The sequence below is a fragment of the Carica papaya genome, chromosome 3, assembly GCF_054855325.1.
Source record: "Carica papaya isolate Zhongbai chromosome 3, ASM5485532v1, whole genome shotgun sequence".
Taxonomy (NCBI): domain Eukaryota; kingdom Viridiplantae; phylum Streptophyta; class Magnoliopsida; order Brassicales; family Caricaceae; genus Carica; species Carica papaya.
In genome coordinates, this window is record NC_142311.1 from 809,239 (window position 1) to 825,967 (window position 16,729).

A 16,729-nucleotide genomic window follows, 5' to 3' on the forward strand; every position below is an offset into this window, starting at 1 on the left:
ACCAATTCCTTTAAGTTTCATTCTTGCGAACGTACTCTGTAGACTAGATACTTAACGCGTTAACTACAACGCTGTACATATCAATACGCACATCGACTATACTATGCGTATACATTGTAATAGTAGAGTTGTGACATTGTCAACGACTCAATTTTTTTTTTTAAAAAAAAGTGACACAAAAATCCAAGACATAATTAGAACTTTGAAAATTTTATTTTATTTTTTAAAAAAATAACTCTTTCCACTTTATAAATTCACAATGTAAATCTTCTTTTAAAAAAAAAATTAAAACACAACTTTTTCTTTGTTTTATCTTCTTTACACATCACACAAAATAGAAAGGAAAAAAGAAAACGCCTTAGAAGACTTTGAAGGGTCCTACAAAACAAACAAGAAGGAAAAGTTAAAACTAAGGCAACAAAGTTATCGATCCAATGACTCAAATAAGATGTCTAAATGAAAGTATTTGCGTCAGACAGATAAACTATTTATACCGACGTAATGAGTTTAGATAAATTCAGAACTATTATATTAAATAAGTAAAAATTTTATTGAACTGTAAAGGATTATCTTGTCGTAACAAATTATTAATAACACCCAAATAAATTATATCGATTGATAAGTCAGTGAAAAATTTAACAAATATATAATATTCTATTCATCATATCAAATAAGTAAAAATTTTATTAAATTATAAAATATTGCTATGCCGTAATCTAATATATTTCCGATGTCAATAAAAAAAAGTAGTAAATGAGCAAAATTATTTCGTATTCGTATCTAACAACGTAGAAAAATCACTATTCAAATCTAAAATATACTTTAGTCGTAAGATTGAAATGAAGATAACATAAGAGAGAACCTAGAACAAGATATTATTAACTTACCATTACAATTCTAAACATAGACACCCATTAATCATAAACCCTAATACCCACAACACAAAAATCCCACCTTTTATTTTCCCCCTAAACCCTAACCTTCAAAAGCTACAATATCTCCTTTCATATATCTACATGGTACAATTACAAAATTACCCCTCCCTCCCTCAAAATCAACTTATACAAATTAAAGTATAAGCTCCCATCCATCCTTTTGTCACATAACCGAGCAAGCATTTGGGTTTTCATCGCTAAATATCTCAAACGAATCCGACGGTTGAGGTGGGTGCGAATCAAAATCCGACGGTGGAGGTTCATTCCCGGGATGGGGCACGTAGGCGTAAGAGTACGGCGAGGCATAGTAGGATGCATTGTAACTTGCGCTGGGGTGCGCCGTATTATAGCTCACCGCATAGACCGGAGGTGGGGCGTACAAATGCGATGAGTTTGGGAATTGATACCCATGGTGACGTGGAGGGCTGTGATTGGCCGATGAAGGAAAATGGACATGGTGGGATGGTAATCCGGTGCCCGCCGGTGCATGATCACCAGAATGTTCGCCTTCTTCACCATTGTTCCCGTTATTCCCTTTTTGCCCCTTTTTTTTCTTCTTTTTACCTCCATTACCACCGGCATTCTTCTCTGCGCCACCGTCACTTTCTCCGTCACCTTTCTTGTCACAATTCGGTGACTGGTTACCGACTTGGAAGGTCACCGTCTGTTTCACATCCGCTGGTTTTAACTCCTTGACCTGCCCGCCGGCAACTTTAACGACGCCGTTTTCCCCGGCTTTAATGGGGAAATTACCACCGTCCGGTACATTCCGGTTAGGGCAGCCACTATCGATGTTTTTACCAGATGGGTCTTGAACTGTAACTTCAACTTTGACCGTCTCTTTCTCTTTATCATTATTATTATTACCATTATTACCGTCTCCGTTGCTTTCTGGATCATTTGGTTTCTGATCTTTGTCTTTGTTTTTTGCTTTGCCTTGCTTTTTCTCTTTCTGGTCAGCTTTTTCAGGCCATAGTTCCGCATGCTTTCCTGCTTTCACCAGTTTCTTGATCAAAGTCTCGGCCTCTACGTTCCCTGTCACCGTGACTTTTTGCTGTCTCAAATCAATGGTTGTCTGATAAACGCCTGCATGTTACAGAGACGATCAAAAGAAGAAGAAGAAGAAGAAGAATATTCAAGCGGCGTTACAGATAAATAAATAATATAACCCTTTCCAGCAAACACAACTTTACTAATCACCCTCTTCTTTCATTTCAAAACGATGGAAAATAAACGCGAAAGGAAAGAAGAAGAAGATCTGGGAGAAAGAGGGATTGTTGCTCACTGGAAATGAAGAAAACCCAGATTAGAAAAGCTGAAAATCAACGATTTGGAGCTGGAACAGAGCTAAATATACAAGACTGAAATTGTAGGACAGTGAAAAAAAAAAAACGAAGATTAGACATCAGAAAAAAAAAAGATGAACTTTCACCATTCTTGCTCAAAAAATAACTAAAAATTCCCTTCATACCACTAATAAAAATTACCAATTTCCAGGAAAAAAAAAAAAGACAAGGTTTAGTTAATGGATACCGTCGATGTTCGTCAAGATCCTTTTGACTTTCCTCTTGCATCCTTCACAGTGTATCGAGACTTTCAAGACCCATATCTGAAAAAAAAAAAAAAAAAAAAAACAGAGGAAAAAACAATCGCCACGAAAAAGCTCGAAAAGAAAAAAAAAAAAAAACAACACGTGTAGAAAAAAGAGGAAGAAACAAACTTGAGCTTACCTTGTACTTGAGAGGAGGTACAGGGCTTTCTTCAACCTCTTTACCCTCTGCTTTAGTTTCTGGTTTTGGGTCTGTTTTAGTTTCTGGTTTGGCCTCTGTTGCTGCCATTAAAGGAAAGAGTAAAGAGAGAGAGAGAGGGAGCGGAAGAGTAGCGATCCAGAGGAGTTGAAGAGAGAGGAAAGACAAAGGACGGTGCTCGCTGGAGTGGCGAGAGGCAAAGAGTACCTACCAATATGAATCACTTATTTATTTATTTATTCAATTTTCTATTAAAAATCTTTTTAAAACTTTTATTTATTTATTTATTATGTAATGGACAGCCATCATTTTAGCATTCGATGCTTTTTGTTTAAATGCTATTTTATTTTTCATATATAAATTTAATTTAATTATCCCAATTTCTCTTTAATAAAAAAAAATATTAATATAATGTTTGAAATAATTTCAAAATTTTGTCTCAAATTTATTTATAAATTTATAATTAATTTAAATGTAAATTTTCTTGCAATAATAATAAAAATAACAATTTTATCAATCTAATTTTTATATTTAAATAAATATATTTAAAACAAAGTTAGTTGTTTGAGTGAGAATTAATAGGCCGAAAATGAAAAACCTAATCGAACCATAATATTTAATTTAGTGTAACTAAAAATAAACTACGGCAATTGTAAGTTACTCTCCACGCACAACTGGTATAGACAACGTCGAAGTCGAAAATATATGACCGATTAGAATTGGGGTCAACTGGGTCCTCAGGAGTTGCAATAAGTCGGCTCATCAAAGTTTCTACTCTGTAAGCTTGTATTCTAACGTCGTAATCGAAAACATATGACCGATTAGAATTGAGGTCAACTGGGTTCTTAGGAGCTGCAATAAGGCGGTTCATCAAAATGTACGCTCTGTAAGTTTGTATTCTAATATCGTAGTCGAAAACATATGACCGATCAAAATTAGGGTCAACTGGGTCCTTAAGAGCTGCAATAAGACGGTTCATCAAAGTGTCTGCTCTGTAAGCTTGTATTCTGACTTTCATTCATGGACCGGTCTTACCCCAGATCTTATTGATTACTTATAATCTTAATAATAAGTATGAATATTTTGAATTGAATTTAATAATATTATGAGTATCTTTTTATTATTAAAAATATGAATGAATACAATTTTTATTATAATTAAATAAAAATCACACTTTGTATGTATATATATATATATATATATATATTGGAATACATCACATTTAATTAATAAATACATAGAAAAATAAATTAAAATGAATTTTAGAAGTTCTCTTTGTGGAAATCAAACTTGGTTGTAGTTTTCCTGGAGAAATCTTGAGATAGTCTTCTCAATTCCCCTGTCAATCCTTGTGCACCACAGTAAAATACTCCTGTACCAACAAAAGATCAATCAAAAAACCCTAATTTTTCTTTTTTTGGTTGATTTTAAAGATCAAAGGATGAAAATCGATACTTACCGACACGTTGATTAACGTGATTAACCGCGACACGTTTAAAAACGTTGCGCCAGTTAGGTCTGGCGAAGTGGGTCTTGACTTGAGTACCGGATACGATGTCAACACCATTTTTAGCGTGGTGAAGTGCTTGAAGCATTGTGATCAGGGCAGACCGAGCGTCCCCTTCTTCGTAGACGCTCGTACAGTAATTGTGGAGCTCAATTACCCTGTCATGATCGTATTCAGCGACTTCGTTCATCACACCTCTGAACCACTCAAACGAACCTTGCTCGCGAGTGACCCAGTAGAAATAGGCTCGTTTGGTAGCGAAAGGTTTTTTGTTCTTGTTAGTTTTAACTCCACCTTCCATTTCTCCATCTTCAATTTCTTTCATCTGCTTAATGTTGTTAAGCACATCTTTGACAATGCTGATTAAGGGAGTGGCACCAATGCCGAGTCCAACGAGGAGGAGAACATCATAGTTTCTGTAGTCCTGTGCTGGAGCTCCATAAGGGCCGTCGATCAAGAGCTTAGGCATCCTGCCATGATGTCAAATTTAGTACCTTATTATATATATACATATGCAGTTGATTGTATGTGGTTGTCATAATACACATATATATATATATACCTGGGTTTGTTGTTGGCTTGTTCAGCATCAGACCTTAGAAGGCCACTTTGATCGACTGAAGCAGGCTGGCATACCTATAATTGTCCAACACAATATGATACTGGAATTCAATACAAATATGGGTTTCTTGAGCTTTTTCATACGGTTAATGTATTAAATTTAATTTCATAAATTAACATATGCATTTGAAATTTTAAAGATTTCACCTTAGAGAACACAGCTTTGAGTTGTGCAGTCCAGTCACCTAAAGTACGAATATGAATGCTCAGGTAATCGTCTCCAGGAGCTGAAGTAATGGAGAAGGGATGCCTGTAGAGAAAATAGACTTATTATTTTAGATTATTCGTGTTGGATCGTTCTGAAATTTAACTTGTTTTACAAATTTAAGTTCAACAAATTACCATTGAAATGGCGAAACATCTGAGCAATTTACAAAAATGTATTGCCCGCTGGTGTATTTGAATCCTTGAGGTTTAGACATATGCAGAGACAGTACGTTTCCTGGGTATACCGCAACCTGATTTTGCAAAGTATAAACTCGTAGGATAAATCTTTCTCTATTCTTACCATCACCGGAAGAAAACTTAATTCAGAACTGACGATCGTAGAACTTACCTTCAAAATTTTTACAGACTTGTATCCTGATCTAAACACACGAACCAGACGTTCGCATGCATATAATAATATCGGAATAGCTAGGTACATCCATGTCTGCAGCACATTGTAAAACATGTATATATATATATGTATGGGTCATCTCTGAAATTTACACGAGATAAAGTTTTGACGTACAAGGTATATTATATATATGGTTTTTAGATACTTACGGTTTTCTTGTACCATTCCTTGGAGAGAAAGAGGACGTATCCGTGAACAATGAAGAGACCATAGACGATAACAAAGAGATGATGCGAGTACCAGAAGGCGTTGAATCCGGTGAGCTTCTTCAAGAATCTGGGTAGGTTTACTCTGTTACGTCTGAACCAAGGTTGAGCCAATATGTAAGCTATAGTCATGAGTACCACCATTGTAACACCAGTCCAACCCTCTGTTCCTTTCACAAACCACCAGTAGTTTGGAGGCCGCTTCTCACCGAAAAACTGCTTCATCGGCTCGTATTCTGCGTCGGTAGCATGTAATAGTCTCGGAAAATCACACGTCAAATGCGCTATCGCATGTAACCCTACTCCGATCGCAACCCCTGCGGCAATCACCTGCATTGTTTTGATCCAAAGGATATGTTAATATAAGAATACATTTTTTTTTTTCAGTACAATGTAATATATGTTAATTCGACCTACGTAATATATATTAATTTTACTAAAAACATGATTTAATTTTACTAAACTGCAACAAAATGTACCTTGTGAAAGTTGATATTGTCGTCAAAGGGCAGAATGGCTCCTAACTTGGTGTTGCTTCTGAGCCAAGTAATGGTATTTCTGCATACCGGGAGGAGAATTAGGGCCATGTTGAGCTTTGTGGTCTCGGCAGCGCCCTTAGCGGTGGTGACACAATAGCCCATGACATCGAACACAGCCCGGTCTTTGTACTGAATGAATTTCCAGGCGAAGAGGCCGGCGCAAACTGCAATCCAGAGAGCCATAACCCAGATCCTCTTCCAATTGTCCTCAACAAAGTAGGTCAGGCCCTTGAAGCATTTCTTGATTGGGTTCCTCTCCTTGGTGGGTACCAGTTTTTGGCTCAGAAGTTGGCTTAGCACCCGACTATCTGTTGCCAAATTGGCTGATTGGCTTGGAGCTTGGAGAAGTAGTGTTTCCAAATTGTAAAGCTGCATTCATTTGAAAAGTTAATTAGATGTCTGATTGGCAAATTGGGTTTTTCTCCTCTGTTTAGTTCAGCTTATTGGGTTAGATTTTGGACATAAGCCCAGATTGGGTGGTGTTTGGACCCATTTTGGGTCAAATTTATTGTTGAGAAAATCCCAAAGAGGGGTGTTTGGATACAGACCTCAATGTATCCCAGATTGTCTGGATCAAGCTCTTCCATGATTAACGCTGCATATTCCTCTGCACTTTCTTGAATCTTTGACAGCTTATTAGCAGAAGCACTTAAAGCAATAATCTACAATTTAAAAAGTAAACAGTTTTGTAAGTTAATTAAAAAAATGGGTCGGGGTTTAAAATTAAAACTCCAAGAATCTTCATTTGCATCAAGAACTTCAAAAAATGAAATTTACCTCTTTCACTTCTTCCTCTGTTATCCGACCATCTAAATTCTTGTCCACCCTGGTTAAAATTTAATTCAGATACTAAAAGAAGGATTGATTGAGTAATTAACAATCAAAATTCTCAGATACTTGTTCTTACATGTCAAAGAAAGTTTGTAGCCTGGCATCAAAGCTCTGATCTGTAATTTGCTCCCAAAACACACGTAGCTCCTGCTTGCTTATTGAGTTTGATTCGACTCCTCTCCTACGAGCCAATGCATCGAACAACTCACTAGCAAATTCCTTGGATTCCTTCATCCCTGCATCCAAACACCATGAAAGTGAACAACTTTCCTTCATTTTCCATCCATCCAAACGCCACCCATGTCATTTTTCCCCATACCTATACATTGCGCAAACTGCGATTTAGGCAGTGACCCATCAACAGCCAAAGCTTCAAACCTCTTCTCAATCTCGGACCAGTCTTCGCCGCTGCCCACCGTGCTTCTGGTAATAAACTTAAGCCCCTTGAGGGCACGAGCCGCACCGGACTTCGACCTGTCGACCTTGTCAAACGCCCGGACCCCGCCGGCGCCATTGCTGGAAGTGATCCGCCGCAGCTCCTGCGACACTTGCTTTAGTCGGAATGATAGTTGGGACCCGAGCGACGCCCGCGGCTGCTGCTCGAGTCTGCTCGCTAGCAGCGCCGTCTCCTGATCGCCGGCGCCTATGATGTTCTGCACCGAAACGGCGTCGTCGCGCACGTCGAGAGTGATCTCTACGTAGTCGTTTTGGTCCTTGAATCTCGCGCTCTTCTTGCTGCTGTTTCGGGTCTTGTTGGTCACCAGTGGTCCGCTCATGGGTCCGCTGTAGCCTACTTTGGTACTCCCGGGGCTGTCGGTTCCGGACCATGACTCGTGCTTGCTGTGCTGAGCTTGATTGTGCTGGTGAGGATCCATAGATGGATTCTTCTTGTCCTTGGTTCAGCTTCTGATGTTCTTGTTGGTTTTAACAGAGTTTTTTCAGGTTAAAAGTTTTGAAAATGAGTGGTGATGAACCTGAAAATGAAGATTAAAGTGGGGAGTTAGGTAGGAATTTTGCAGAAAAGGTTAATTCTAATTGCTCCAATTTCTTTGATACATGATGCAACTTTATATATATATATATATACGCGTACACACATTCACATACACATATATATACATGTACGAGTGCATGCATGTATCCATATGGGCATATTTGACTTTTCACAATATGCGGAAAAGAAAACTCTGTGATAAATCCATGAACTGTGATCACTTTAGTTTTCCTCTACTTCAATTAACTTCAAAATAAATTTTAAAATTAATAAAACAAGTGTCGGATTTAATTGATTAGATTTTCGATTTTCACAGTAGAAAATACTTTGTTGGGAAATTCTTTTTATGAAAATCTCGAATCATAATAAAAGTTTTCTCGTTAAACAAACAGAAAAAAAAAATGCATATACTTGAGAGAGAAAAAAAGAAAAAAAAAAGTGCAGAAATCCAAATTTTTCAACAATCTAAACCTTACCCAGAATGAAATTTGAGATTCTGAGAGGTGGGTATGAGAGAAAATGGAAAGAAACTGGAGATAGATGGAAAGACTGTAAGAATTTTCCCGAGAAAATGTTGAGTTGGAGATGTGGGATTGAAAGTGTTTATATATGAAATGGTGGCGGGCTGATAAAAGTCAAAAACATAGAAAACCAGGGGCCGCATTTGGTTTGGAATTGTGAACAGTGTGTTTGGATTTTTACATGTGAGTTTTCAAAATATTACCAACCCAGTTTTCTAACTGGGAGAAATTAAGGGTTTAGGAGAATCAGAAAAAAATTTCGCCAACTTGGTGGAAGAATTTACATATATATATATATATACATGTTATTGTATATGTTTGTGTGTGTGTATATATATATATATATATGTATGTATGTATGTATGTATGTCACTATTAATGGCGGCTAATTAAGCTCGTGTAAACTTTAATGCACTTAGTCCACATGAAGAAACGTTTTTCTATAACGACGTGTACTGTGGAAAGCGGAAACCGTGTAGGATTATGCATGCACGTACCTTTACATATATGAAAACATATATATATATAAATATATATATATATGTATACGCTACGTCATCATTTGTGGGAAGATTTCTTTTTTTAAGGACTGGTTAAGAGAGATTGCTACAAATTAAGACATTGGCAACTCATGTATCTTCCATGAATTGTATATATATATATATATATATTCACGTATATTTCTTATTTGGTTATATGTTTGTATATAATTTATCTACATTTACCAAATAATGAATAGTAAACACCATTGACTTGACTTAATACAATTCAAGCTTCCAAAAAGAACAGAGTAATAATTATTTAATAAAATAAAATTTTAATGTTTTATCTTAAAAAAATGTACTGTGGTAAAAAGTCAAAAAAGTTAATTAGTCAATTATAATCATGATTTAGAAGACATAATTTCACTTAAACGATCCTTTCTAATCCCATGATTGTAATAGGGTTTCACGTTTATTACACGTGTATATATATATATATATATAATTATTATTTATAATGAAATTAATTTTATTAAGACTACGGTGAGTCTTGTTGGATTTTTTAAATTTATCGTGTGAATTTATACGTATAAATTATCATGCATCAAAGACTATCAGATTAATTAAGTCCGATTAGAAGTGATTCAATACGGTTACATATATATATATATTAAGTCTTAATATATCAAATTAAAATATAGACTTTATTTTATACATAGATACTAAATTTTTAATTTTTAATTTTATGATGGGTCAAATTATAAATATAAAAAAATTACATGCACCATTTGCTTATAAATAAGCAGTTATGGTTCATAAATTATACGTAAAAATTTTCACCGGAAATAAAAAAAAATATAATAACTCAAAAGAATACATGCTAATTTAAAATATATACTGCAGAATGAGCAGATTTATTCTATTATAGATTCAGGTACGTTTCTATATTTATTTTATTTGATTAAATACGAGATTTGTTTACTAAAATGCTGCCACCTTAATCTAATCCATATATATTTTCACCAACCCAACTATATATTATATGCAAAATATTAATTTAATTGACTATATGATTTATTAGCATTGAAAAATTAATTGACCCACTTTGAATGTTCATAGCTGTCAAAATAGATGTAAATGTTAAACAAGGGAATATATATATATGTATATATAATATTTCTAAGTGGGTTTTTTTTGGATGTGTATAAATATATACAATCATGATCAATTTTTGGATATGTCAATGTGAAACAAGGGAATATATATATATATATATAATATTTTTAAGTGGGTTTTTTTGGGTATGTATAAATATAAACAACTTGAGAAATATCATGATCATATATATATATATATATATAATATTTCTAAGTGGGTTTTTTTTGGATGTGTATAAATATATACAATCATGATCAAGTTTTGGATATGTCAATGTTAAACAAGGGAATATATATACATATATATATATATAATATTTTTAAGTGGGTTTTTTTGGATATGTATAAATATATACAACTTGAGAAATATCATGATTATATATATATATATATATATATATAATTGTAAACAGGTATTGCAGCCTGTTGGCTTCCCATAAAAACCAGTCAAATATGAGGGCACCCTAAATCCCCCTATCCATCATTTTGAGACTTGACCTTATAAATCTCCATCCCATTTGACACATTGAAGAAAACTGAAGAATGTGCTTAATAGTTATATACACACACACACACATATATATATATATATATTACATGAAATTATATAACATTTTAAAATAAATATTATAAAATTAGTTTCAAATAAATTCACTCCAATTATGAATTTTTATAATTAATTTATTTTGCACGATCAATTTTTCGTTTATCGGTAGAAAAATTACCATGTAAATTCCCAAATTACCAATAATATGCAACATTATAATTTGATAAATTAATGTTTAAAACTATATTATATAAAAATCTAACAGTAAATATAAATTATGATATAATCAATATAAATACACGTATTTGACAAGTCAATTATGGTGCACAAATTATGATATACATATGCATATATATATATATACCAGGATTGAAACTATGGACAAAACAACTTTTGATCGTCATATTCTACATGGGTGTTTCCACAAAAGAGTCAATATATTATATATATATATGTATATATATATTTTATTATATATTGTTCAAATTTCCTATTTTATTTTTACTGTTTTCTATATAATTAGGATTATAAGCCTAGGAATTTTTATTTTATATATTTAATGTATGTAATCTTAAAATTAAACTTCTATTAGTATGTAATTTAATTAAATTAAGCAAAATTATTATTTATTAGATACGTATAGATCGAAAAATACATCGTTTTATGAATCAATATTTGTTTATGGCCGGGTTTGGGTGGATCATTATGCCCCGACCCGATCTAACCCGGCCCATTATCAGGTCTGTTATATAATATATATAACGGTATCAAATTGGGCCAGGCCCAGTACAAAAGTCTGTTAATTGATTTAGTTATATATTAAATATATAAACGATAGTTAATGTATGTATATGTATATGTATATATTAAATAATTAAGATTAAATTATTAGTAATAATTTAAAACAAACACAAAATAATGGGTTAATTACGAACGGTTATATATACAATGTGTGTAATTATAATTATGTCTAAAAAATAAATATTTATAAATAAATGAAAAATTTGGGTGGGCTCCACAGTTTCTGGAATTTTCATGTGACGTACACGATGCAACCGACAGTTCGTAGAACATCCATATACGTTTGTTCTTTTATTGAAATTTTACGGCCTTGTTTGGTTCCCGAGAAAATTATTCCCCAAAACGGTGAGAATCTTGCGGAATTTGGACCGTGCGATTATAATATTATAATAATTAAAATTATTACGCTCGATTTAAAAATTAAAAATTTAAATATATTAATAAATTGAATTTTATTATAATAATTTAAATTAAAAAAATATTTTATAATATATTTAATATTAATTTAATTTACGCACATTTTTTAAATAAAAAATTATATATTTATTTATAGTGTCAAAATTAAAGATTCATACTTTATAATAAACAAATGATAGTCATTATAATTAATTAATAAATTCAAAAGTCAATTCAATTGTCACGATCTTAATAGTGTAATGAGTTTATATTATACTTTTTAGGGTTTAGTGAGTTATAAAACAATATATATATATATAACATCAATTCCACCAAACCCAAATCTTGAGCCCTAAAAACATGAACATTTAAGAACTTTTTTGTGTGAATGTGGACAATTAAGAAGTCATTTGAAAGAGACCAGCATTGTTATTGCTCCCTGGCATTTCGAAGATTTATTTTTTATATAGAAAAAAAATTTATTAATAATTTTTAAATTACGGGATTAATATTTTTATTTTTTTTTTATAAAAAGTTGTGAATTTGAATCAGACTGTTATAATTACGCGTACTATTTATTTATAATATTTTTGAATTTTATTTTTTAAAAATTTTCAAATAGTAAATATCAAGACAAGATTTGGTTACTAGATAAGGAGATGGACCATTTACTCTCTCCCTCTTCCTCTCTCTCTCTCTCTCTCTCTCTCTCTGTCTCTCTCTGCTAATGTTGGAGGTTGGAGAGGAAACTTATACAATAACTCTCTACAGTAGAAGGCAAGACCAACCAATGGGCCACACTTGGAAACTTTTCTGAGGTTTTCATTTTCTAACTTTTAGCAACCTAAGAAGAAGAAAAGAAGAAGAAGAAAAGCATTCAATCATCTGGCAAATCCTGATTATTCAAATCTCAGATTGAACAGAAAATCAGATCCCAAAAGGCTGCAATTATCTCCAAAACCAGCACCAAATGATGGGGGGTAAAGAGAATGGAAAAGTTCCCAGCTTTCCTATAATAGAAAATTTTAAAAAGAAAAATAGTAATTACATTGGTAAGACAAAAATAGAGAAGTTCCCAAAGGACAAAACTGTATGAAGATGCCAATTAATGGAGGTAAGAGTGTAGATTACAGTGAATGAATAGGTGGGAAGTAAAGAAGGCCCAGGATAACCACAACTACTGCCAGGAGGTTCAGGGGTTCCTTGGAGTAGCATTAAAGACACTGGGGAAATTAGATGTTGTGTACAATATATCTATCACCCACACCACCCAAGGGTAAATGTTTGTTTTCCAAGAAAATGCAAGGAAATTAAAATTGGAGGATGAAAGGTTTATAAAAGAAAGAAAGTTAGATTCAGTGGTTTGATGATATTTGGGCGAAAGAAGTATGGATTATTATGGGAATCAGATTTTCCTCATGGTCTTCTTCTTCATCATCATATCATTTCAAAGCTGCTGCCCCCACATTTTGGTTAATGCTCATGGGTCTGCTTTGGATGGTTCTGGGTATTTCAAGGTTCATGGCTTGGGGCTGGAGCAGACTTTCGTGGAGGAAAATGGTGATTTTGATCAAAAACAAGTTGAGAAAGTTTCAGGAGATGATCAAAACGAGCAGAAGGAAGCTTTGATTCTGCAAAAGTTCAGAGCTTTACTTGGCTTAAAGCGTTTCAGCAGAGCAAAAGATGGTTCTCACTCTAGTTCTCCATTGCCCACCATTGAAGTTGAGACTCCAGCTCTAGCTCCAGCTCCAGCTCCAGCTCCAGTTCCACTTCCCTCTCCAGCTCCGGTTCTTCATCCTCCATTGTTTCCAATCCACAAGCATTCTCATCGTTCACCTAGTCGGCCAAGCTCTCCACCTCCACATCATATGATCCACAAAGCACAGACAGATAAAGGCAGAGTTGAAAGAGTTCTGGTACCTGTCTTGTTCTCCGCAGGAGCTTTTTTTGTCGTCTGTGTCCTTGGGCTCATCTGTGCTTGTGGGAAAATCAAGAAACATAGACAGAAATCTGAAAGGACAATGCGGGTGAAGAAAGGAAAGAGCAAAGCTAGATCCAAGCTCAATGCCAATTCTTTAAGTCCTGCAAAGGATCATTTCTACCTAAATTCATCAGCAGTGGATTTAGAGCAGCAAAGTTCTTGTGTTAAACAGAGTGGTGAAGCTGTAAATATGTCAACAAATCACAACAGTGAGAATCAGCAAGAACTGGATAACAAATCAGAATCAGAGAATGCTAGTAGTTCTTCCACCAGGGAAATCATGTCTGTTCATGATGATGCAGAGTTTGTAAGATATGAATCTGATGCTGGTGAATCATCTGGTGATAAAATCATTCCCATCGAATGCCATTCATCAGAAGATGAATCTTTTCACTCTTTTGGTGATTCAAATTCCTCAAATCCCAGATTCTCTAATGCATCTGCTGCTAGTCTTAATGATGCAGCCGGAAATTTTCCCTTGAATGTGCCTTCTCATTTGCCTTCTTCCACAAATTTAACTACTTTACCATCTGTACCAGATCAGAATGAGGTCCTCCAATCTCCCTGTAAAGCTGTGCAGGAGGAGAAATTAATAATACCGTCTTCTTCTGATTGCCGCGGGAAATTCGTACTTCCCCCTCTTCCTCCCCCTACACCTCCACCTCCTCCTCCACCTCCACCTCCAAGGGTGATTGCTTCTCCTGCATTTTCTTCATCTTCTTCGCCTGCATTCCCAGTGAGAGCTTCAAGTTCCTCCCCGTTGCCAAAATTATCGCCTTCGAAGGATCTATATATATCGTCAGAATCAAAGCAAAATCTGCAGGTTGATTTGCTTGCTACCCAGACTCTGCCACCGGGTGTTCCTCCTCCACCATGTCCTCCTCCATTTATGAAGACGAACGACAGCATCTCTGCCAAAGGCCCACCTCCTCCTCCATGTCAACTTCCTCTATACACGCCACTGGGTAAAGATGGAGCCCCACTACCAAAATTGAAGCCACTCCATTGGGACAAAGTCAGAGCTGCACCAGATCGTTCCATGGTGTGGGACAAACTCAGATCAAGCTCATTCGAGTAAGTCCTTTTGAATTCTTCATGTACTAATTAATTCTCGTTTCAAAATCAAACAAGTTCTGAACATTTGACAGATTGGATGAAGAAATGATTGAGTCGCTCTTTGGATACAACATTCAAACTTCAATGAAGAATGAAGAAACCAAAAGCAAAACACCCTCCCCAAGCAAGCATGTTCTTGAACCCAAAAGACTGCAGAACATTACCATTCTCTCAAAAGCATTGAATGTATCTGCTGAGCAAGTATGTGATGCACTAATGAAAGGTAAAACCTCCTGTTTGTTCCGCATCCTTTCAGCACAAACCAAGCAAAGACACAGATTAAACAAGTGTAAAATTCTTGCCAAACTCTGTTTAATTGCAGGAGATGGCTTGTCTTTACAGCAACTAGAAGCTTTGGTGAAGATGGTACCCACCAAAGAAGAAGAATCCAAGTTATCTAGCTATAAAGGAGACATCAATGAACTGGGTTCTGCAGAAAAGTTCGTTAAGACAATTCTTCGAATACCTTTCGCCTTTCTTCGAGTTGAAGCTATGCTTTACAGAGAAACCTTTGAAGATGAGGTTCTTCATCTCAGAAACTCCTTTTCAATGCTTGAGGTACTTCACTGCCTAATACTCTCATAAGAATCAAACTAAAAATCATGATAAATTCCATTGAAGAATTCAATAAGTTCCATTGACGATAATGATCTTCCTCGTTTCTCTGCTCCACTAGGAAGCCTGTAAGGAGCTGAGATCAAGCAGACTGTTCTTAAAATTGCTTGAAGCTGTACTCAAAACCGGCAACCGGATGAATGTTGGAACAATCCGAGGGGGTGCTCGGGCATTCAAGCTGGATGCTCTCCTTAAACTATCCGATGTAAAAGGAACAGACGGGAAGACAACTTTACTTCACTTCGTAGTCCAAGAAATCATCCGGTCGGAAGGAATCCGAGTATCCAACAGCATCATGGGCAAAATCAATCAGAGAAACAAATCCAAAACTGTCGAAGAAAGGGAAGAGGATTACAGAAGAATGGGCCTAGACCTTGTCTCAGGCTTAACCACTGAACTCTACAACGTCAAGAAGACAGCCACCATTGACCTTGACGTTCTTGCAAGCTCAGTCTCAAACCTCTCAGAAGGAAAATCTAAACTGCAAAACCTCGCTATCCAAAACCTGTCTGCCGACGAGAAAAACGAAAGGTTCGTCGAAACGATGAAGTCCTTTCTGGGTTATGCAGAGAAGAAGCTGAAGGAGCTTCGAGAGGACGAAAACTGTGTCCTGTTACACGTTAGAGAGATAACCGAGTACTTCCATGGCGATGTGGGGAAAGAAGATGGAAACCCACTTCGGATTTTTGTGATTGTGAGAGATTTTCTGGGCATGCTTGATCATGTCTGTAAAGAATTAAGAAGCCTGAAAATGCCAAGTATTCCAAATCCTTTAGCTCCATTCCGGTAGGTGATCAGATTAGAGATAGATTGTAATTTTTCTCGGTGTGTTCATATGAGATACTGTTCCCTTGCCACGAATCAAGAATGTAATTCTTGTGCAGTAATTTGCTTTTTCTTGTTCTAGATTGAGATTGTTTCTTGTTGTTTGGTTTAATTCTTTTTTTTTCACTTTAGGTAGTAGGCTAATGTTATAAATTCTTGGAAATGGATTGACAATTCTGATTTGTGTTAGTTTTGTTTGTGTGATAACAATGATTAAATTTTGCTTATAGAGAAGTATCGCAAGAACACGAGCCAATTACAATTTTATCAGATGTATTTTTCTTCATA

General features: G+C 35.1%; 3 protein-coding genes across 3 annotated transcripts; 1 reads left to right on the forward strand and 2 right to left on the reverse strand.

Moving 5' to 3' along the window:
* Window positions 1-851: 851 nt before the first annotated feature.
* On the reverse strand, window positions 852-2,898 carry LOC110815521 (Heavy metal transport/detoxification superfamily protein). Its single transcript, XM_022043349.2, has 3 exons — window positions 2,666-2,898; window positions 2,469-2,544; window positions 852-2,021 (listed from the first exon to the last, which is right to left on the reverse strand). The coding sequence occupies exons 1-3, from the start codon at window positions 2,771-2,773 to the stop codon at window positions 1,099-1,101; spliced, it is 1,107 nt and encodes a 368-aa protein (XP_021899041.2). The 5' UTR covers window positions 2,774-2,898; the 3' UTR covers window positions 852-1,098.
* A 917-nt stretch (window positions 2,899-3,815) lies between these two features.
* On the reverse strand, window positions 3,816-8,632 carry RBOHB (respiratory burst oxidase-like protein). Its single transcript, XM_022043146.2, has 13 exons — window positions 8,477-8,632; window positions 7,326-7,980; window positions 7,083-7,242; window positions 6,953-7,001; window positions 6,724-6,837; window positions 6,116-6,544; window positions 5,580-5,966; window positions 5,368-5,463; window positions 5,154-5,269; window positions 4,959-5,061; window positions 4,753-4,826; window positions 4,143-4,660; window positions 3,816-4,055 (listed from the first exon to the last, which is right to left on the reverse strand). Exons 2-13 carry the CDS (start codon window positions 7,879-7,881, stop codon window positions 3,946-3,948), a joined length of 2,712 nt encoding a protein of 903 aa, XP_021898838.1. The 5' UTR covers window positions 7,882-7,980; window positions 8,477-8,632; the 3' UTR covers window positions 3,816-3,945.
* Window positions 8,633-12,641: 4,009 nt separating this feature from the next.
* On the forward strand, window positions 12,642-16,630 carry LOC110815506 (Actin-binding FH2 (formin homology 2) family protein). The gene is made up of 4 exons (XM_022043328.2): window positions 12,642-14,959; window positions 15,034-15,224; window positions 15,324-15,559; window positions 15,678-16,630. Exons 1-4 carry the CDS (start codon window positions 13,293-13,295, stop codon window positions 16,404-16,406), a joined length of 2,823 nt encoding a protein of 940 aa, XP_021899020.1. The 5' UTR covers window positions 12,642-13,292; the 3' UTR covers window positions 16,407-16,630.
* Window positions 16,631-16,729: the final 99 nt, after the last annotated feature.